Source organism: Tinamus guttatus, unplaced genomic scaffold (assembly GCF_059628265.1).
Source record: "Tinamus guttatus ecotype Peru unplaced genomic scaffold, ASM5962826v1 Tinamus_guttatus_pri_ptg000403l, whole genome shotgun sequence".
Classification (NCBI taxonomy): Eukaryota; Metazoa; Chordata; class Aves; order Tinamiformes; family Tinamidae; genus Tinamus; species Tinamus guttatus.
Genome location: NW_028288937.1, coordinates 2,867,692 through 2,890,214, shown reverse-complemented (window position 1 = coordinate 2,890,214; position 22,523 = coordinate 2,867,692). Strand labels below are relative to the sequence as shown.

The 22,523-nt window shown below is 38.4% G+C and overlaps 1 protein-coding gene across 1 annotated transcript in view; it reads right to left on the bottom strand.

Annotated features, from left to right (window-relative positions):
- The window catches only part of SLX4IP (SLX4 interacting protein), a 33,649-nt gene extending 13,055 nt beyond the window's left edge, over positions 1-20,594 (bottom strand). The window contains exons 1-4 of the mRNA XM_088531297.1: positions 20,427-20,594; positions 17,257-17,380; positions 4,471-4,551; positions 1,816-1,904 (exon numbers count right to left, since the gene is read on the bottom strand). Of these exons, the coding sequence (XP_088387423.1) occupies positions 1,816-1,904; positions 4,471-4,551; positions 17,257-17,380; positions 20,427-20,570 (438 nt within the window). The 5' untranslated portion in view covers positions 20,571-20,594. The remainder of the gene's footprint in view (positions 1-1,815; positions 1,905-4,470; positions 4,552-17,256; positions 17,381-20,426) is intronic.
- Between the last annotated feature and the right edge of the window lie 1,929 nt (positions 20,595-22,523).

Here is a 22,523-nt window from a genome sequence, read left to right as displayed (position 1 = left end):
AATTGCTACTTTCAGCCATCACTGCTCAGGTCTGTGCCTGTGAATATCTCAAAAGCAAACTAATCCTGATTGTTCTTACGATGCAGGGCATTAGGATTTTATTTTATATCTAGTCACATCTCTTGCAACTCTTGGTTTAATCAATGCCTGTTTTGGGAGATGGAAAAAATAGCCTAAAACACAGGGAACGGGCAAAGAAAGAACTGCTGAAGATTGGTGAAGAACAGAAGAGTTGCAAGCGTATGAGAAGAAGCAATGAATGAATGAGAAGTCCATCTATTGGGCTGACATAAAATGGTTCTAAGTATACAGCAGGAGGCCACTAAGCCTGACATTTATTGATCTAATTCAGGAATTAAAGCTTGACTCAAAATATAAAACAACATAAGAAAAATTTTAAAACAAACAAACAAACAAAAAACCCAAGATTTTAAAGTCTTGGCCAACCATTAACAACACATAACACTGAAAGGTGATGAAGCCGCTGTTAACTCTTAGTCACTTTTATAAATTGGAGATAGATCCTCAAATCAGTAGTAAAAGGTAAGAGCTGTTAAAATATCTAAAAGAACTTAAATGTCTTTATGAAATGAGTCAAACTCAAACAACATACAGAGGAAAAAGGCATATGCCCGATTTTCAGCCCATGATAGAATAGAACAGAATCTACAGGAAGGGAAGGGTCTTTTCAGTGGTCTTTTGTAGTCCAATTTGGTATTCAAGCAAACACACTGTTAAATTGCATAGAGGAAAGCATGTACACTAAATCCTTAGTCTTGACATCTGGAGTACCAAAAACCTGAAATTATCTTTACTAGGCTTGGCAAAATAGTCAACTAGAAATTATAACAAACTTGGAACTAAATATGCTGTAAGAGATCTGGATCATTTGGTAATTTTCATAATTGATAATTTTCACCAAACTAGAAAAGCAATTAATTTTATTTTAGAGAAAGGTATATAGAGATTGAAAGACAGATATAGATACATTTGCTCAGTCCTTTGACACTTAAGAATACTTACCAGTTAAGGAAACAAGACAATAAACTATGAATGTAAGATGAGAAATAAAAACGCCCTGATATAAAAAAAAGATCATGTTCAAGGCATGAAAGAAATGCCTTTTTAAAAAAAAGTATCAAATATAGCTAAACATATTTGATACAGACCTCTAAAACACACATAAACCTGTCTGTCATATAGGCTGGGTCAGTGCGAGTAGTCCTGAGACAAACGTCAATCAGCTGCAGCATAAAATATGTAGGCCTTTCCTGTTGATATATACTTCATCATGAAGGTGTTAAGTGCAACTTTTTATGGTACTTAACTACCCATCAATGCCTTCTTCCCCCAAAAATGATTGGGATTTTTTTCTCTGAGCAGGGCTAGCTCTGATTCATTTGAGCTGTTCTGCAAAACAGCAACACTAACAAAACAAACAAAAACTCCACAGTCATTAAAAAATGATTCATAACTTTGCAAAATAAATTCTTGTAAAGACCAAAGGTAAAGGAAAAAAAGATCCTAAAAAAGATCGCTAAAGCCAGGGGCTGAATGTATACTTAGCTTCCTTAATAACTGGTCGTATTATAATAAAAAAATAATAATAATAAAAACTGAACTTCTAAAAACTGTCATTATTGTCTGTTTCAGAGTCACTTTAGGATCTCCTTTTGAATACTCAGTCAAACTGTCTGGGTGATTTTCTGGTTCCAACCAGACATTCACAAATATGTGAATAACTACATCTATATAAAACATTTGTCTTGCTACTCTACAGTAAACGGGAAAATCAGAGAACTGTTTTGTACATACCAAAGCACCATTCTCACAGGTCCAAGCACTTGGATCAGATTCAAGTCTACTGATACAAACCACAAATCTTTCTGGGAATACACGTAGCTCTGTGCAAAAACAATTGAAAAGAAGATTACAAAAAATGAAATGCATATATTCAAAGACACATAATGGCAATATATGCATTATTTTTGTAAAAAGTATATGTGTATATATATATATATATATATTAACTACAGAAGAACTCATTTGTTCTACTCCACTACTGAGAACTTTATTACCTTCTTTCTTCAACATCTCATCCCTGGTTTGGGTCCCTGCCTTTTTAAAACATTCAATAATCGCTAAGTGAGAGTAAGTCCAGTCCTCAAGAGGACAGCCCTGGGAGCCAATTAGTCCATCCAAGCCCCTGGACAAATTAACCACTAAGAACCACAGAGAAACAATTTAAGGTGCTATCTTCATATATCTGGAAGTGGTTTCCAGACAGCTTTTTCCATCACAGCTGCTTTACTGTTTGGAAGCCAGTATGCTCTGCTTTTGAGGGAGGCATTTCAAGTCTTGATGTTACAAACAAAGCAAGTGTGAAAGGCTCATATTCCCAAACAAGCTGAGGTAGTTTAACAAGCTATTGTGGTACTTAAGCTGCAGCTCTGGTCTCTCTGTGGACACTCTCTTAGCTAATGGGAATTGCAAGCTAATATGTATCAACATGGCCATGATGCCAGATGCTAGAGAAATGGGCAGAGAAGAACCTCATAAAGTGTAACCAAGGGAAGTGCGAGTCTCACACCAGGGGAGGAATAACCTCATGCATCAGCACTGAATGGGGTTCAACTCACTGCAAAGCAGCTTCCCAGCAAGGACCTGGGGGTTCTCATGGACACCAAGTTGATCATGAGCCAGCAATATGCCCTGTCAGAAAACGTGGCCAACAACACCCAGAGCTGCGGAATGGTTGAAGTTGGAAGGGACCTCCAGAGATCATCTAGTCCAACCCCCCTGCTCCAGCAGGGACACCCAGAACACATGGCACAAGGTGGCATCCAGGCGGGTTTGGAAGATCTCCAGAGAAGGAGCCTCCACAACCTCTCTGAGCAGCCTGTTCCAGGGCTCTGTCACCCTCACAGGAAAGAAGTTCTTCCTCACATGGAGGTGGAACTTCCTGTGTTTCAATCTGCAGCTGTTACCCCTTGTCCTGTCGCTGGCCACTGCCGAGAAGAGTTTTGCCCTGCATTAGGAAGAACATGATCGGCAGGCAGAGGAAGGTTCTCCTCTCTTCAGACCTGGTGAGATTCTATCTGGACCACATCCAGTTATGTAGGAGACAGGGACATACAGGAGCAAGTCCAGTATGGACATAGTGGAGCCACAAATAAAGTTAAGAGATCAGAGAATCTGTAATATGAGGAAAAGCTGGGATTGCTTAAGAAGGGGAATTTTATCAATCTGTCCATGATGGAGGGTGTAAAAAAAAGTGACCCATCTCTTTTCAGCAGTATCCAGTAAAGAGACAGGAAACAATGAGCACAAACTGGGCAAGAAATTTCCTTTAAAGAAAAGACTTCTTTATTATAAGGATTATCAAGCACTGGAAAACACTGCTCATTAAGCTCCTCTTGCTAGAAAATCCAGTTTTCAGGAAGTTGAGTTTTGACTGAAGACTTAAAGTCTCTCTTTTCGGCCACAGTAGTAAAGCAAGTTAATTCTAGCTAGTTGCTTTTATTGTTATATTTTATAATAATCTCACTTGCTGGCTAATAAAATAAATGTATCTTTAGGCATTCACTGATGCTTAAAGAAAGTTAAGATATAATACTTAGAAAAGAATGTTGAAACAGCATCACAGGCTTTCTGTTATTCTAACCTAATTACTCTTTCAGCAGGCAAGAAAAACAAGTTTGACAAAATATTTAAAATCAACACTATAATCTCTTTAATCACTACCCATTTAGAAAAAAAATAGTTGATATGACGAGATTTAAACATTCATGAATATAAATTCCTGTTAAAAAAAAAAAAGAAATTACAAAAAGGTTTCCATTCAAGGAACCATATTTTTAACGCCACTTAGTTGATTTACTAGTCTTCTTTCATATAAAAAAATCCACAAAAAGGGCAGTGATTGTTAAAGCTCCTTTTTTATTGTTGTTGGCAGGATGGGATTGATATCACTTCCTTACAGAACATCTTGGCCTGAGAAAACATGAAAAAAGACCTGATCCAGTGACATCACTTATGTAAAGATTTTATAACACTGGGCCGAATGAAAGCTTTTTCTTGCATACACTTGTACCATACAGTTGATGTCACAAGACACTCGAGCAACAATGAAGTGATTCATACTGCAACCTCTGGTTGATTCATCCTGCAGAAACTCAGCAAAATGCTGAGTCTCATCATACTTACAGATTTTGGTGTGGCTTAGCTGATTACCCTGAGGCGAGGCACACAAAATTTTAAATTAAGTTAAAAAAAGAAATCTATCATATGTTAAGAAACGCTTCTAATTTTAGCGAACATCCTCTAGAAAAACAAAACAAAAGCAAATCCTAAAATAATTTTGATTAAGTATAGCAAGAAAAACCTAACAAAAGTATTAGTTTATAATCTCCTTGTTTTCTATTACAAATGCCACATTATGAGCAACATCATAAGAAACCAGTCTCTTACCACGATATTGTTTCCCCACAGCACAACGAAGATTGACCCATCTCTTCATAAACTGGGCAGCAATGTGAAAACGGTTGCCTGCTACATAAAACAAAAGTGATAATAGTAAGTGCAAGGGTATCTTGTGCATTCTGGTCTCAAAATGTTGCATATCTACAAAAATAGGACTGCTGAAGAGAGAAAAAAGCAACAGGTTATGAATACAAAAAAACACCACAACTTCAAAGGAATGTTTTAAAATAAGAACTATGTACCTTTAAGTCTGAAGAAATAAGTATCTAGAAGGGGGGAAAACCTAAATAATTTCCTTACGGCAAAGTTTAGGTATTCAATCACAGAAATATATTTAAATTGATTAACTGATCATAGAAGATGTCTCATCAACAGCCCTGGGGGCTAAACACCTAGTCACTAATATACTTTTACACAAATGCTACATGAAGACTACAGATGACCATTCCTTAATTGTTTTCTAGAGAAATGTCATAACTCCTAGTAAGCAAAATGCTTAAAAATGTCTTAATTGTTTATTGTATTGAATTAAGTGAAAAATGCAAACATTCAGAAATGTCAATACCTACAAATACACAGAGTCATACTGGCTGGCCCAGCAGATATCTGTAACATTTCTAGAGGCTTCTTCTTGAGTTCCCTTTCCTGAGAACAATAGAAATCCTTATGCTCCAGGAGCATCAGAAAAGGCCAGAAAGGATTATTTTATGTTAAGTAACTATGAAGCCTACTTAAATTCCCAGTGGACCCTGAGTAAACCAGATTCAGAAAGGTACTTAGGAACCTAAGAAATTGAAAGAAGTTTGAATCTGTGAGTCCTCCTCCACAGTTTCCCTCTACATATCACTACAAAAAAACAAACAAGAATTTTAAAGACAGTTAGTGAGATTGGCCCCAACTATTCAGCGGTTTGCAAGTCTTAATATTTTCCCTAGCTCTTTAGGGGGTTGCAAGTTTTAACATATTGCTCCTTTCAAGACAGACATTCTAGCTGCAAAAACTACAGACGAGTTTAAAAATGAAGTGGCACTGTTGTTCTTCTAACCGTTTAAAGGAAGTAAGGAAAGACCCTGTGCCCCAGGCTCAATCTCTGCTAAGCAAGTGCCAAGTACAAGGATATTTCCAAGTCCAAGCCTGAAGCTGCACGTCCGCTCCTGCACAGACTGCTCTCCTACTCGTACAAGATCTCCTGGAGCTCCCCATTAATGGATGTTCTACAGCATCATCTCGCCTTAAGTACTAAAATTATTGATCACAATCAATCCTTTGATATTTATCAGCCATCTTTTTTCCTTCCCCTCAGGAAGATCACCTTTATCAACTGTATATTTATGAACACAACTAAAGAAAATTACTTCTAGCTATTTCCAATTTGGCATCCACAATTCTTCAACACTCTTAATAGGGTAAACAAAATCTAGGAATTTGCCCTTTATTGAAACAAATTATTAGTGCAATTATAGTGTCTTCCACTTGACCTCCATAATGCTAGAAAAGTAACATTCATAGACAACACAATTTTGCAAACAAATTTCCAGAGAGAATTATATTAAGAGAGTCTTTCCTCTCTTAATAGGTCTAAGATATTTCCAAAGCGTTCTTCTTCAGTAAGCCTTAAAATAAAAAAGGGTAAGTCTTGTGCTTTTCACAGGGAAAAACATGATACTTCACTCCTGAAATTCTTTTAAGAAACTAGTGATATATCTTTAGTTTGCTTGCTCTCCTATTGTTTTTAATCACATTGGATTGACTAATGGCCTGAACAAAGTTAGAAATTCCTATTGAAGAATCTTGATTCAGCTAATTCCTGTTCTCTGGGGTAGAGCAGCTCCCTTAAATCTAACCAAATAAACAATACATGCATACATGAGTGACCTGGAGAGCTTGACGCTAATTCTGCAGAGACACCTCAAATCTGAAAGCACTACAGAGCCTTCACAGGGTGTTGTACCTGAGAATAAGCTCTGCCCAGAGGGACTAACACTAGGAGAGTTTCAGTTTCGATGACTATTTACCGCTAGACTTTGTTGAAAAGCTGGAACAGATGCATTGCTATAATTGTGAGAAAATGTTACATTGTGTTACATTCAAAATATCCATACTTTAAAACTAACACACAGCCATGTTTATTGAACGTATTTAAACTCTTGTGTGAAACCTAAATCAGCCCCTAAAGTCACCTGGATTTTGCAGAACTTGCCCATAGCTTTGAGACTGTCAGAGTTACTGCAGCACTATGAAAGCTGCCACATTCATTTTCTGCTTTGACTGAGTGAAAGGTTTTGTTCAGTTAACCATTCTTCTTCATAACACAAGAGCAAGCCTCACAAGAGCAGCTCCTTATCTGCACCTTGCAGTTTTTTAAACTTTCTGTACAGCTAATGAGCATGAGCCTGAATTAGTTCCCAAAACCAGCCTTGTCGACCATCCACATTGTTCATACACAGGGAAGAGGGCCAGTGTCGGCTCGGCGAGGACCAAACGCTACGGGAAGCGAGGAACAAGCGGGGAGCCTCCAGCAGGCCGGTGCCAGCCCCTTCCAAGCCGCCCGTAGCAGCCCACGCCGCGCTGCAGCCCCGCAGAAAGGAAGCTCGCGCACCTTCGGCTCGGCAAGCCCCCGCAGCCAAAGCTGGAATTTCATCTTCGCCATGCAGCACCTGCATAACTCCCTATGCAGATGGCCAACGTAGGCAGAAATAATGTTTCTGCGAGCATTTATTTTCCACTTTTTCCAGAACTGTGCATCTAAATCAACAGATCAAAAAGTGAGCCCCTGGAACCCAGCACGTGACTTAACAAAAGCAGTTCTAGAGAGGCTGCAGTTCGGTTTCAGCTGTAACATGCACCGGTGAGTAATGCCTTTTAAGGGAATGGTAATTTGCCCTGCTTGTTACATTTCATGGTCCCAAGACACTGAGGGGAAGTATCAGACACTGACTTTTCACTGTAAAACTATCCAGCAACACTTGTTTTCCGAAGGAGTTACAGCCAAGTTGACTTGAGCTTTCCAAAGGCTGCCAAGAGAGGGCTGTGGTAGAGATCCCAGCAGTGGGAAGCCCTCTCCCACGGCTATTAGCGACCAGTGAGCTGGGAGCCTGGGAAAATGCCTCTGAGCAGCAGAGTTATCTGCAGCAGCCTGGCAGGTGTTCGCTTCCCAGCACAGTCTGGCACCTGCCTGGCTCTGAGCTCTGCAGAGGCTTCTCCAACCCCACTGCCAGCCTGCGAAGGCCTGGTGCCCCACAAACAGGTCCCTGCTGGGCACACAGCTATTTTATTTTATTTTTAAATATCAGTATTTCTTTATACCGCTCTAAAAAAATCCTTTTTTTCCAACAGTCCAGATATTATACATCTCTGACAGATTATTCCCGATTAGGACCATCTCTATGTGTCTGCAGTAAATCCTTGTAACTCACACATCCTGAAAATGGAAGATGAATGTGCTATGTTAAACTGGGAAAGTAAACATATAGACATTTTGAAATATTAGAATAAAACAAAATCTGAATGTTGCTTATGCTAGTTTAATTATTGCACACAGAGTAAACTAGAATGGTAATAATGTTTACAGTATAGAGGGCTTTTCATCTTCAAAGTACTCTACAGACATATTATTATGATGCTTTTTAGCGGTCATATTTCTCCATTTAGAATTACAAACCAACAAATTCCTGATCATTGTTTGTTACCTAAAAAATAAAAGAAACAGATGCAACCACAACACCACACACACAAAAAAAACCTAAACAAAACAAAAGAGAGGCCTACTGCTAATTGCGCAGCCTTCCCTCCCCAAAACGACTGGACATATTCACCTCACCTGCTCCAGCTAGCTCAGCCTAATCTAGATGAGATCCCAAGCCAAACATTGGTGTCCAGGCGCCGCTCTACGCACCCTGCCCAGCAGGAGCTGGCAGGCACAACGCAAGAAGCTGTCGAGACTCCTTGCGCCTTTTCTGGTCCTTTGCAGAGGTATCAAGGTAGGGCACTTTCTCGAACTAATTTTTTAATCTGTTTTCTAAAACTGTATCATTCAAAGCGACAGTTACGTTAAATGCATAGGAATATGTAGGTAGACTTTAAGTGAAACTTAAAAAGGTCGATTCCATCCATTACATTTATAAACATAAAACGTGAATAGGAAAAAACACTTGGGTGCAGTACTGATTTCTGTATGAATATGCATATATTAGTGCATGTGTCTGTTAGGAAGGAGGACAGGTAAGCTAAAGGCATTTAATGCAGCACTGTAGGTGTGGTTTTGCATGCACAAATTAAAGGTCTTCCCTGATACAGTTCTATCAAATGCTAAATCATGCTGCACATATGCAGGGTCTGATCTTAACAACTTTTATAGCTATAAATAAGTTTAATGATGTAATTGGTTTCCATCTCTTCCAGGAGATAACTCTCCTTACTCTTCCCCTTAACAAATTTATTATTTTTAGTGCCCTTCTGCTATTAGCTAAGTCTTCTGAACACAAGTCAGTTGCACTCCTTACAAATCAAAGTCACTTTGAACACAAAGACCTCACTGTGATGTGGAAAGGTGCCTTTCAGAGTTTAACAAACGTGACTGCTTCCCTTTACTGCTCATTGGAACAACATTATCATAGGTGCTAATACTACAGTGCTAAAAAGACTTTCAAATGAAGGCAAACAAACCCTTCATGGGCCTGCAGACAATTTTTCCCCTGGCAATTGAAAATAGCTTCTGCAAAAGCTTTCCTGAGAGAAAAGGATACTAAAACTCCAGCTCCCAAAGCTGACAAGACTTCCATCTTCTACCCATAACAGGAAGTCTAGGCAAGGGTCACTAAAAATGTCAGGAAGAAGCTTTGAACAGGTGGAAAACTGTATATTGTATCTCATGGCTAGAAAACCTATGGGTTCAGGGGGAGGTCTGCCCCTAAATGTGCTGGGAGAAAAAGAGAGGGAAGGAAGAGCTAGTACAAGTATTCCCAGCAGAACTTTAGAAGGATGGCATGTGAGAAGGTACACTTCTTCAAAGCTGATCCTGACATATGTGCAGCATGGAATATTTTTGTGCATTTTTAAAGACATATTATTAAGAGATAGCTCAATGGAGCCAAGAGGTAGATATTGATGGTCATGAGCTCTCTCTTCTACCCTGGGACCTAAAGGCACCTTAAAAAGAGAGAGAGAGAGTTAAGAAATGTGTGTGGATTTGAACTACCATGTATTTCACAGTGCTGTCAGAACAAAGCAAGTTGTGGTGTTTCATTCATAGGTTCCTGTCTGTTCACGCAAAACACTCTCTTTAATGTTTACAGGAGCTCCTTCTCAGAAAATAAGTGCCAAGCCACCCCAGTGGAGCCTGTGATATTTTCTCTCAAGAGATGCAGGCAGCAGGACCTCTACCCAGCTCTAGCAGGGAGGCAGGTGATGGCCGCGGCGCCAACAGCTCAGTTCTCATCTCAGAAGGGCTGGTAACAAGCTGCTCATTTTAGCTTGCTCACGAACACGGTACTGTAATGAACCACCTCAGTGACTTGCCTATGTCTCTTGCAGACTCTGGCATCAGTTTAACAGATATTACATGCAAAAGATACACAGAACATTCTCTTTTTCAACGTTCAGCAGCAAATTTAAGGTATTTCATACCAAAAGACCAAAAGACATGAGTCTACCATATGCATTTCTTGCATTTTTTGTAAAATGCAATGTCAGTTTTTGGTTTTGTTGGACTACCGGTAATAGTTTTGGGACTTACTTTGAGAATTTTAGGAAATCAAGGGTTAAAGACATGTAAAACAGATTTTCTCACAGTTTAAAGACAGCAAAACAACACATTTAGGAAACCAGACAGCTAAGGGGTCAAAACATTACACTTCCAGGTCAGACTTCTGGATGCAATTAAGTAAATTCCTCCAAACATTTCTAGGGAAATCGTATTTCTTTTAGGCTTTGTTTTAAATCCCTATTCTTTCTGGCTTATGCTGTAACCAAAACACTATTGCTCTTTTTAGAAGCATTTAATACAGAGTACCTAGTTTTTTTTTTTTTTTTTTTTTAAAAAAAAAAAGGGAATCTGATATTTCATCTCAATTTGAAAATCAAATCTTTACTTTTTTCTGTCTCATTTATTTTCTACTGGAAAAAAGAGGCAGAGGAAGCCATCAAACTGAAAACCAGTGAGTTTAAAAATAGAGCACATTTTTAATTTTCTGCTTAGAAGAGTTATTTCCCTTTACATATTCTTCCTTTTATTACTTGTATTTTAATAGCCATATCATTTTTTTAAACTCAATTCTTCTTTCCCTGGCAGTTATATGAAAAAAACTGATATTGAAGATACTGACAATGCTCCCAATTCCACAGTTATGTTTCACATACCAGCAATCTTGATGACTTATATCATTGTCTAACAAGACTACTAATGTCAAGAAAAGTAGAATTTAAGCCTTGGTAACAAAGATTTTCAGAGGCAACATTTCCAGACTTGCAGAAACCCCATGTACATAGCCACTGATAAAGGAAACATGCACATGAGTAGCAAGCTCAGCAAAGATGCAAAAATACAAAAATACAAAGATACCAATTGGATTTTTTTTTTAATACAGGAGTGATAGGCCTGGTGTGCATCTAATAATTTAGTTATTGTAAAGGTTTATTCATATCACAGGGATAATATTACCATATTACAGACAAACCCAAAATATTTAAGTAGATTCAGATTCTTCACAGTGCACAAACAGAAGAAAACTTTCAAGAGTAACAGGCTGCAAAGAACAGTCAGGCAGTCAAACAGAAAATGGTAAGTCCTTAGGGAGCAATTTCCCAACTCACTCGACATGGTTCTCACCTACAAATAGATGCTAAGGCCTCTCTCACATAGTAGCTATGTACTCTATAGCCTGAGACACTCATTTTGACAGTTACAGATATAAATCAAGCAAACTGGGAATTAAGAGGAAGGTTCCTCTTGCCTAACTTGAGATCTATACCAAGCCAGTGTTCTAAACTCTGTTTTTAAATAGTAAACATGACTTGCACCAACCCAGACAGGGATGAGGTTATTTCTGTCCTGCATATTTTGTATAGGTAAATTGACTATTAACTTCTAGCCAGCTTTGGCAAATTGGAACAGGAGACATGATTTCACTTCATAAGAGCATGGGATTACTTTTTACTGAAATGATGCTTAACTATACAATGAACATTATAAAAATATTGTTTTTATATATAATTAGATTTACAATAAATAGGTGTTTCTGCATGAACTGAAGTACTAACAGCAAAATAGCTACAGATACTATAGCAAGATACTATAGCAAGACCTTTATAACTTATAGAGATACATAAGATAATACCTGTTACATTTGCATGTAAAAACACAGGTATTTTTGTTGCACCTGCATACATATAGTAATTTTCATAATCCTTTTTTGCCTTTCATAAAATTGGAAAAACTCATATGGAAATGAGATAGAAACAAAAGATAGAAACAAGAGACTGAAATAGTATGAATATAAGGCAGACATAATTAAAGGTCAGAAGTCAAGACTGTATTCAAAACTAAAATTAAATTAAACAACACGCTTATTGTTTTAGAGTAACTGATACTTCTTTTCAATATTAACTATATAAAACACCATTATAGGGTATCTTTAAAATAAAAACAACACTATTTCATTTCCTCTCCAAGACCTTCACATGGGAACTGCAACTAGGGAAGAAGTAAAATAAGGATAAAGCATCCAGCCCACCTGGTACTGCAGCTGTAAATGTCCCAGGGACTGCTGAAGTCTCTGCATGTATCAGGAAAAAGACAAACATAGATGCTGGAATATTGTAACTCCAGCACTTTTTCTGACAATCTTTGAAACACAACATCTTTTTCCTCACAAACTGATGTTTTCAGATAACAGTGCCGGCTTTTGCCAAAAAAGTATGATGGCAAGAACATACAAAAAGGCCATATTGTGCCAGATCAAAGGTCCACGTAGTTAAATGCTTTGCATTTATAAGTCACTAAAAATGGATACAAGGAGAGAATAAAAACACGCAAAAACATATGTAACATCTTGCCCAAGACTCTCCCAACCTGCATCTACTCTCGACATGGCCCTTTCCTGAGCCAGTGGAGATTTCCATGCATTCTGTAACCTCACTGTTCCCATGTGCCTTAACCATAAGTTCTTGAGTCACTCTTCATCCATCCCAACTTGAGACACATTTTGTTGACTACCTGTCTCTATAAATCTCCTCCTCCCCCGTTTCCTCATTCAGAGCTCTCCTTACCAGGCTGGCCAATCTGTTAGCAAGGATACATGTGCCCTGCTTAGCAAGGTGGATCTCTCCCCATCAAGCTGTTGATCTTCAAACAGGATTCCCATGGTTGTAGAAACTAAAACCCTGTTGCCAACACCAGCAGTGCAGCCATTTGGTAACCTGAAAAAATCCATTTACTCCTCCTCCCATCCTTCCTCCTCACTGGCCGGATTGAGGAAAAAATAAGCTGGGTTCCCAGACCCTTGACTGTCTTCCCCAGAGCTCTGAAATCCTGTTTGCTCCTTTCCAATATGGCCTTGTTGCCACTTGTGCACACATGGAGAGCAGCAGGGGGTAACAGTCTGACACGTGGACATGTCTTGGCAGTCTTTGCATGACATCTCACATTGGAGCCCCTGCCTCTGGAAAGGTGACAAACCTCTCTAGATAAGAGGGCAGTTCAGCAGATGGGTCCCGCTGTCTCCTGCTGCGGGAAGTCACCCACAACAATCACTCGACTCTTCTTCTGGGTGTTCCTGCATGGCAAAGGGTCTGTCTGCCCAGTTGCTTCCTTGAAGTCATGCCCAACTCCTCCTCAGCCCAGAGGGCACCAAGCCTGCAAGTCATCAGGATGAGTAGTGCCTTTCTGTTCCTCCTATGAGCGACCCGTTCTCAGCTACCTTCCACGGTGTTATGGGGCACCCTCTCACTCTACACAGAGCCCCCCAGCAACCCCACTGCTAGTGGGCACCGGGACCCCTGGAGGCGTACAGTCTCCAAGAACACCTCTCGCTTGCTCACCATCTCGGATGCTACACAGATGACTGACATCACCCTGCAGCTCCTTTCCGTGATGACACAACTCGTCACCAGCAGCACACCTTCTGTGGGAGAGCTCGCCATCAGCCCAGGCCTCACGGAGGGGCCCCAAGGACCCTCTGCAGCCCGAGACCTGGGCAGCTGCAGCAGTTCTCAGAGGGCCTGTCCAGCTGAAAACCTCTGACCAGCTGATACCATCGAGTCCACCCAGGGAAGGTTCTCTGGGACAGGTTGTAGCTGGGCCCGAGGAGGCGGCTACTGCCAGGACTGGAAACAAAGGTGCCTTTTTGCATCCTCTGTGCAAACTGCTGTGTCTGTCAGCTGTGCTAACCTTCCTCCCTTCCATTTCTTCTACGGAAATTTCTACTAGCCATATTTTCTGTACACATCCTCATTGTCGTTTCCTCTCTAGCATGCAAACTTTGCCTTTTGCCTGAAGCTTCTGTAGTTTGTCCTTTAACATCCTCCTGTATTTAAAATCTCCACTCAGTCCCCTTGTTACTTAATTCTTTGCTCTTAATCAGAAAGAGCCATCTTCTACAGAGCACAAAAAAAACAGGCTTTGCTTTTGTCATCTTCAGGCCTATGATCTTTTTATATCAGAGTATTGTGTGCTTAACAAGTTTACTGAAAAAAGTACATTATCAAGCAGTACCAGAAGTGCAAAGTGAAAATGTACTGCATATATATGAACACAAGCTGTAACTTTTAAGATTATATAATTGTGAATTACTTAAGTACTGTTTTTAAATGAATAACCAAAAATCACTAATACATGCCTTTCATTACTGATTAATTTATGCTCATTGCACTTCAAATAATGCTACTGAAAAACAATGGCCTTTTTGCATGGTTTTGTCCATGCAGGTTGGATGCAGGCAAAATCAAATCTTGGTAAAATCTATCACATTTTAATTTTCTCTTTTTATTAAAAAAAATAAACCAGAATCAAACATATTTGGACTTTAATTAAACACAGGAAGTACAGAGTTTACACCAAAGCCTATGTCCAAAGATTATATTAAAGCTTACTTTGGCAAATTGTTCACACTGGCTATTTGGGAGGGGCAGGGAAATTGTTCAGACAGAAGGAAGAATAGGAAGAACTTGCTTGTCTTGGCTACTTTCACTCATTTTTCCATTCTTTCCTCCTTTCTTCTCCTATGTACAACACCCACAGATTTCCTAATGAGATGGTATGCGACCCACCACACACTGCTACGTGGGTGTAACTTACATGAAAAAGAAAAGTAAATTAACAAATATGGATATTTACTTTATGTGCTGTAAAACTGAAAGGTGGTATTAAATACTATTAATATGAAACATAATATAAACAGAAATTGTGATACCTGCTGATTTTCCCTTCAAAATAGTTATGGTAGCCATTGTAGCAGTCTCTCCTCTGTTCTGCAGACACCAAGAGCAGATCAAGTGAAGTAGCTTGACTTTATTTCTGACACAGCTTTCTAATCCTGACACAGCACACTTCAATGCTAAAGGCAGTCTAAAATTTCTACTAAGAGTGGACTAATAATTCTGATTCTAGTAATTTTTGAGTACAGTCTGCAAAGTGGAGAACAAATAAGTAACTAAGCATGACCTGAATATACATGAGTTCAACAGAAGTGAGGTGCAGATCAGGGATACTCCATGTAGTAAATAACCAGCTAAGAAAATATTTTAATTCCCTCCATTGAAACGTTCCTCTTTGCAGTGGGGATTTCACAGCAGTGAAACTCTAGACACAGACATGCTTTGTAAGCATAAGAAACCACACTCAGCTAGAAGAGCTCAACAGCACCGAGTAGCCTCCAAACGCATCAGCAGCTGCAGGCTGCAGCGCTCCACCGGCAGCACGTAGGGAACGCGGGGCAGCCAGGCCCGTGCGCAGCCCGCGCGTTCCCCTGTGTGCTGCAGGGCCCGCCGGCTAAGCACTGGCCAGTTACCTTGTGCTTCACCTGGTCCCTTCCGTTCCTGTCTCAGGTTAAGTGTAGACATGAATACACCCTGAATAAACTTGGTTCTTGGGCTTGAAACACCTCTTTCCTTCACGTGATGGCCCTGAACAACACAGGCTTAAAGAGGAGGAAAGAGCTGGATCAAAAGTTTTGTTCCTTCCACATGAATGTTTGTTATCCCCAATTGCTTTCTTGATTTTTTAGTGGAAATTAATGACAGTGATACTAACTGCACAAAACTGATCGAACAGTAAATCTGCCTCATGCAACGCACACGAATATGTAATCAGTGGCAGGCACTATTGATGACCTTGTTCCATGTTCATTACTTAAGCCCTTTTATTTTCTGGAAATAAGGGAAAATACAACCTCCAAGAGCAGCGGACCCATATTCTGACTGAAGTTTGTGATAGAAAGCAAAATGTAAAACCATAAAAATCTTAAGACTCTCTTCAAATTAGTGCATCTATCAGTATATATAAAAGTTAGGCTTGTCTGGCAGGTAAATTTCACTTTTTTGTTTTGTTTTGTTTTTAAAAACACTTTTTATTCAGGCAGGAAATAAATAAATAATACAAAAAATAGGCACTCAGTTAAAAACAAACAAAATCACCTTCACTGAATAATTTTTCTTCTCACACTTTGCGAGGTCCCTCTGCTTTCACTGCAGGAAAATTCTAATTATTTAGTAAGAAACAGAAAAGTGCAGGAAACAAAGTTCCTATGTTTCACAAATATTTACAATGTTTTAAAGGGCTAAAATGCAGCTCCCACTCACAGGGGAGAAAAAAAAAAGTTTTAAATCCCTTAAATAGCTCTAGGCTCTTTTTGCATATTTTATATTTTGTACTTGAGTGGGGGCAGGGGGAAACCCACACTTGTGCCATAGCAAAGCCACCCCCATGCACTCCCAACACATTTTTACAAGATGTTCAATAATCTTGACTGCAATACTGAACCAGCAATACAGTATTTAATCTATTTTCCTTATTAAAAATAATTCATGTTAATACTGATAATAATGTTTAATGTTACAACCACCAAATGCATTTTCCAGCAATATACATATATGGTAACTCAAAACATTGAGGCAAAGAATTCGTTCGGAATTATGATTTTTAAATCATATACCTTAAATTCAAAAATGTGCAACAATATAGTAATGGCATAACAAAAACATGTATTTACTATCACTGCAGAATTAATATATTATTGACAGATTTCAATATATTTAAGCAAATGTAAAAAACACCCAGCTATTACTTCCCTTTTTTGCTGTGTCAGATTTATAAAGCACTCTAAGCTGGCAATAATCAAGTCATGGCACCAAGAGAAAACACCCTATCCACAGTAGGAGCCCCCACCCGTACTTTGTGATCAGACCTGCTATTGCAATAAAATTATACAAAAAAATTGGCCAGCCATTTAGAGCCCAAATGTGCAGTAAAACGCATGAAGTGACAAATGCTGTTTATCATATCATAACAAAATATGAAGCATGAACACAGAAGGAGAAGGAAACAAGTATTATTTCTATTATAAAAAATTGTTAGGGTTTAAATGGAAAATAGACCAACCAAATAAACAGCAATATTTCCACAGATTTGGGAGCATCCATGATTATACCATTCATTCTTTTTAATTCTAATGTACGCTTTGGGTTTACTGGGTTTCCTGATGTCCAATTTCTCATGACAGAAGTAAAGAACAGCAGTTTTACAATACTTTGTTTCACCCTAAATTAAATAATTGATTTTACCTGTTAGAAAGAAAGGAGCAGACGTTGCGTGATCCATGGATTTCCCTTGACCATGTTGTTTAGGAGCTTCCAAGTAGTGTTTGACCCTGGAAGCAACCACATCTTCTAGCAGCATGCAGACCTCCTGAAAGAGCGATAATTTGCCTTGATAAATCTCAGTTTATAGACATGCACATAGATGCACAACAGCAAACAATATCAGATCTCCCCCTTAACATATAACAAACAACAGATATGTGATCAAGTACTGAACAGAGAGCAGCAGCACATCATTTCTGAAAAGCATCAGAATAAAAGAAATACAGAGGGTGGAGATCAAATAATTTTGTTATATATTTTGAAAAATAAAGAAAGAAGCACACTGTGATCCATGTAGGACACACTGTATGATGTGATTTACAGTATTTATAGAATGTCTTTAATGGAAGAATTCTTAATGGGGAGATGAAACAAACTACAATACTACAATTCATTTTTGAACAGCAAATTAAATTCATTTTCACGCGATCAAAGCTGGAAAAAAAATACATACGAAAAATATGCCACAACATGAGTAATTCAAGCAGAATATTAGGGAAAATACTCCCAGGAATTGTCAACACTAATTCCTCTGTAATAATTCTTATAAAACACAGCAGATATTTTTGTTCAATTCAGTGCAGCATTTTGAGGAACACATGGAGCTAGCTAGGCCACAGTAACCTGATTGCTCTCGCTCCCTTTGATTTTTCTCCTCCTAAGCATTGCCATATACATCTTGCATATTTTCTTCAACAAAGCACAAAAAACTATATATATATATATATATATATATACACACACACATATAAAACAGAAAAAAAAAAAAGGTCTTTCAGCCAAAATTGCCATGGAGTAAAAACAAAAATTAATGTCTCTAATACTAAAATAAATTTTCAGATTAATTCATATACAGATATTTTATCCTTTTCCCTCCATATTCTCATTTTACATTGTGCATAAGTACGTGCTCACATAAACGGTACTTTGTGGGATAAAAAGATATGTCTTTTCCATTTTGTAGTGTTTGGAAAACAGACAATGTTATACTATTACCATCTAAAACAAAATAACTTGGTTTTAAGCATACCTTTCATTAATCTCGAAAAGAATGCAGAGCAACAAAATGTTAATGTATTGCTCTAAATTACAGCAATGCATATATATTTGATGAACTACAAGCAGTATTTTCTCCTTAAGGAATATAATTTCCTTTCAGCTTGAAGACTACACTTATAAAACACAGGCTCTACTTATTCTTCTGTTTTACTCATTAAAGTGATCTCATTACACATTTCTTCAATGGGTCTAGGTCTTCAACCTAAAATGAAAAGGTCTGGAAAGCAGCTGAAAGTGTGAATTTGATTCATTCTGTACAATAAAGATAAGCATGCAGCTCATCTTCGCACTTTACATGCAAACTACTTATTTTAGTTGGCATGCTTACGGAAATATTTAAATAGTCCTCCATAGAGCAGTGTATAGGCCTGTATTTATGAAATTATAAGCAGATTAATTTTAAAGAGAACCATCACTGCTTATTTCCCACAGCTAAAAGGAACATATAGCTGAGACCTTACACACGCATGGGGGAGACCATAACAGTGACATGAAGAAAAGTCAGAATTAAACAAACCAACCCTTTTGGCTCAAAGTACAAAGCAAAGTCGTGACTTCATTATTCCAGGGGTAAAAAAAGAAGTAGGATGGACAGGCAAGGGAAGTTAGAAGAGGGCAGACAAACAGAGACACCTCCATTTCCTACAAGGAGCAGCCACTGAATATCACCCCGTGTAAGCCGAGGCTCCGAAGACATTGCATTTGTGTTGCAAGAGCTCTGGGAAGCACCTGCTTCACTCACTGACAGACGGACAGGCAGTGGGGCTGCAGTGCCATTCTGCACAAGTTGCAAAAGGCAAAACTGTTGAAAACGGCTCAAAATGAGCCTCAAGTCTGAGGCTCCTTTCAGACTTTCATAGGGGCACAATTTGTCTGCAATCTTACTGACCTTTTTCTTCCCACTTGAACAAAGACTCTGAACACAATTTTGAGGAAGTGAATTGTAAAGCTATTCGAATCACACTTCTCGGTTGTTGAAAATATGCAACCTTTGTACTTAGAAACGTAATGAATGCTGCCACTTTATTAAATCAATCATGAGCTAATTTCCTGAAATTTATATCTTTTGTTTTGGCAGTTATACAATATACATTTTTTAAACACTTAAAAGTTGGATAACCAGGATAGGAAGGCCAGTTATAAGTAGAAGCTGTAATGTGTATTCATCCATCAAGAAAAAAAGAAATCTAAAACTTCCCATATTCTCTTGCTGGTTATCAGATTAAACACATACTAGAAAATATCCTGCTTTCCTCAGAATATTTTTTTATTGTTTCTTCTGATTTTATACAAATGCATTACTTTGAGAAATACTTGGACATTTTGTAGTGACAAGTTATTTAGGCCATTACTCGAAAACCTCTCTGCTGAAAACTCCTGTAACGAAGACTTGCGGGAAAGCGCACAGGCATCCCAAGCCCCGAGTTCAGACATCTCCCAGAGAGCTTCCCAAGTAACGCAGCACAAGATCCCAGCAGAAATCAAATAATCTCACAAATGTTACGCTCTTAATTTTTCTTGTCACTAATGCACTGGTTTTACAAGATTTCATCTACTATCAAGGCATCAAGTATCTACTTTCCTTGATCATGCATGCACACGAAATCATTTTCTTTCATTTATTCTCTAAGCACAATACCATTCACATTTCCCAGAAGATGAAAAACAATTAGTAAAAAAGGAATTTCACTCACAAGCTCTGTAGAAGAGGTATCTGTCACAGTTTATAAGATAATTCACGAACACTCACAGGAGATATTTTTAAAACTTGAAAATTATTTAAGCCAGAAAAATCAAAATAGCAGGCACCTACACAGCGATTTAAACTTTAAAGACAAAGAGCAAGTGGCCATGTAGTGACCCAAGAAGAGATAGCACATTATTGACTTAGGAGTCCCACAGGAACTGTGCAGTTTAGATATAACTAGAATATTCTTATCATAACACTGAAAAATCCCAAGCACTTCAGTGCAATCCAACTTTTTCTCCCTGCAGCCACATGCTTTTGAAGTAGAACTGATTTTTTGTTGTACCTCCTTCTCATGATCTGAAAACCAGCTGGTGTCTCTACTGGAGCCTTGAGGCAAAATATGAACATCCACCAGAACAGCAAAGTTCCCACACTGGAAAGAGAAAAGAAAAAACAAAAGTTCAGCTGGAGCTGGGAAGAAGCACATGTCTAGGAGACAAGGGAGGAAACAATCAGGTAAGCACATGCATCTGATACATCGGTACAACATAACATAAGAGTTCATAAAAGATTTTAAGGTATGGAGTAACAAATTTACTGTTGTCTGTGTGCTTTAAAAAAAGGCGGGGGGGGAAGAAGAAAAAAAAAAAAAAAAAAAAAGACAGCGCCCTAGACATATCTTGGACAGCTAAGTGAAAACTTACCACAGTAACAGCAAGCATGGGTACTCTGAATTTTCTTCTGCTATGTATATGCCACCTTAAAAACCAGGTTGCAAGCATATTTTGATGTATGAAAAACATGCTATTGCTTCAACAAACCGCCCTCACTCCACTGCCTGAAAATGTATCAGTAAACTAGTTATCTAGTTTTCACATTAAAATCAGTAAAGTTCTTAAAAACTAGAACTTCTACCTCTCCACATTAGCTAATAGAAGCAAAGCAAGTTTGAAAAGTTTGCGGCAACCCGCTGATACTCACTGGTATATACCATTTAGCCAATAACTCAAGCAGTTAAATCAAAATAAAACTAAGCTATTACTATTCTACCTAATTGTATTTCAAGTTTCATCAACTATGAGAGTTCCCTGATAGGTCTTAATTGAGGATACTGCAACATGAGAGACTTAGTGATTTCCTTCTATCAATATATCAGTCACTGCAGCGAGATGCTAATATAAAGAACAAACATAGGGGCTTAGTTCTAGTGTGAACTCAACACCGCCTAACAAGAAAATACTTCTGCTTTCATGTGCAGATGCACAATACACTCCAAGCCTACACTCCCTTTCCTCTGCTGTTGCACAGCGCAAGACCTCACGAACACTGCCTTTAGCAAAACAATTTGCAAGACGAGCCAATTTCATCATTACGTTTTGGCTGCTTGTGCCACCCTCGTGATGTTATAAACTCGCTCTTTCTGAGGGCTGGACGTGCATGGTCGTGACAACTGCACACACGCAGTGTCTCACAAAATGGAAACCGGGTCCTGATCCCAGCCAAAACTCAGCTGCGCACACGAATTCCAGTTCTTGGGATTGCTTGCTTCAAATCCATGCTGTGGTGTACACCTCCTGCTCTAAAACTCTGCGTACATTTGGCCTGCACTGTCAAACATCTACCTAACAGCAGAATTCTAATTGCTAACAGAACTATTTATATAGAGTATATAGTTATTCATACATTTACAGTATAACTACACATCACCTATAGGTAAAAGGTGCATCTAGATCTAATGCTTATGGTATAGCAGAACAGCCTTTAAGAGATCTTTCCTCTATGCTTAGTATAAGGAAAAAAAGGATTTAGGTATGACCTTACCAGTCATACCAACATTTGCCATAAACTATGTATTTCTAGGATTAGTAATACTTAGATCGATACTTGACATAATTAACAGTGAACAGACATTTGTAAACAATTTAAATATTTCTACAATCAAATTTGTGATCAATATTGTATTATACTGTAAACCTCTAGCAAGTGAGACAGGCATTAAAAAAACAATTTAAGAAGCTTTTAAGTTACTTATAGGTATCACTCACTTGAAAAAAATAGAATGCTTTGATCTAGTTTATCAAAAGGCTTCTCTTTCCTCCAGAGAACCAAGAATTACCAGATGGCTGCAGCAGCAAACCTCTCCAAGTTTTAAATTAATGACAAAAATCTTGCTCAAAAATCTCTGGTGAATCATTAGTTAGCCCTAGCAAGCTTGTGAGCTGACTACTGAACTTCAAAGGTCCCAGACACTGCATGTTTCTGGAAGAGAAAGCATTTAAATTATTCATTGGTCAGCACCTATCACAAAGAGCAGCATTTAATATATTACAAAAGTTGAAATTAGATAATGTCAGGTATTAACTTGACTCATTTGGCATTAATTAGAAAAGTACATAGACAGACACCTAAAGGAAAACTAGAAAGAACTTTTCAAAGTAGC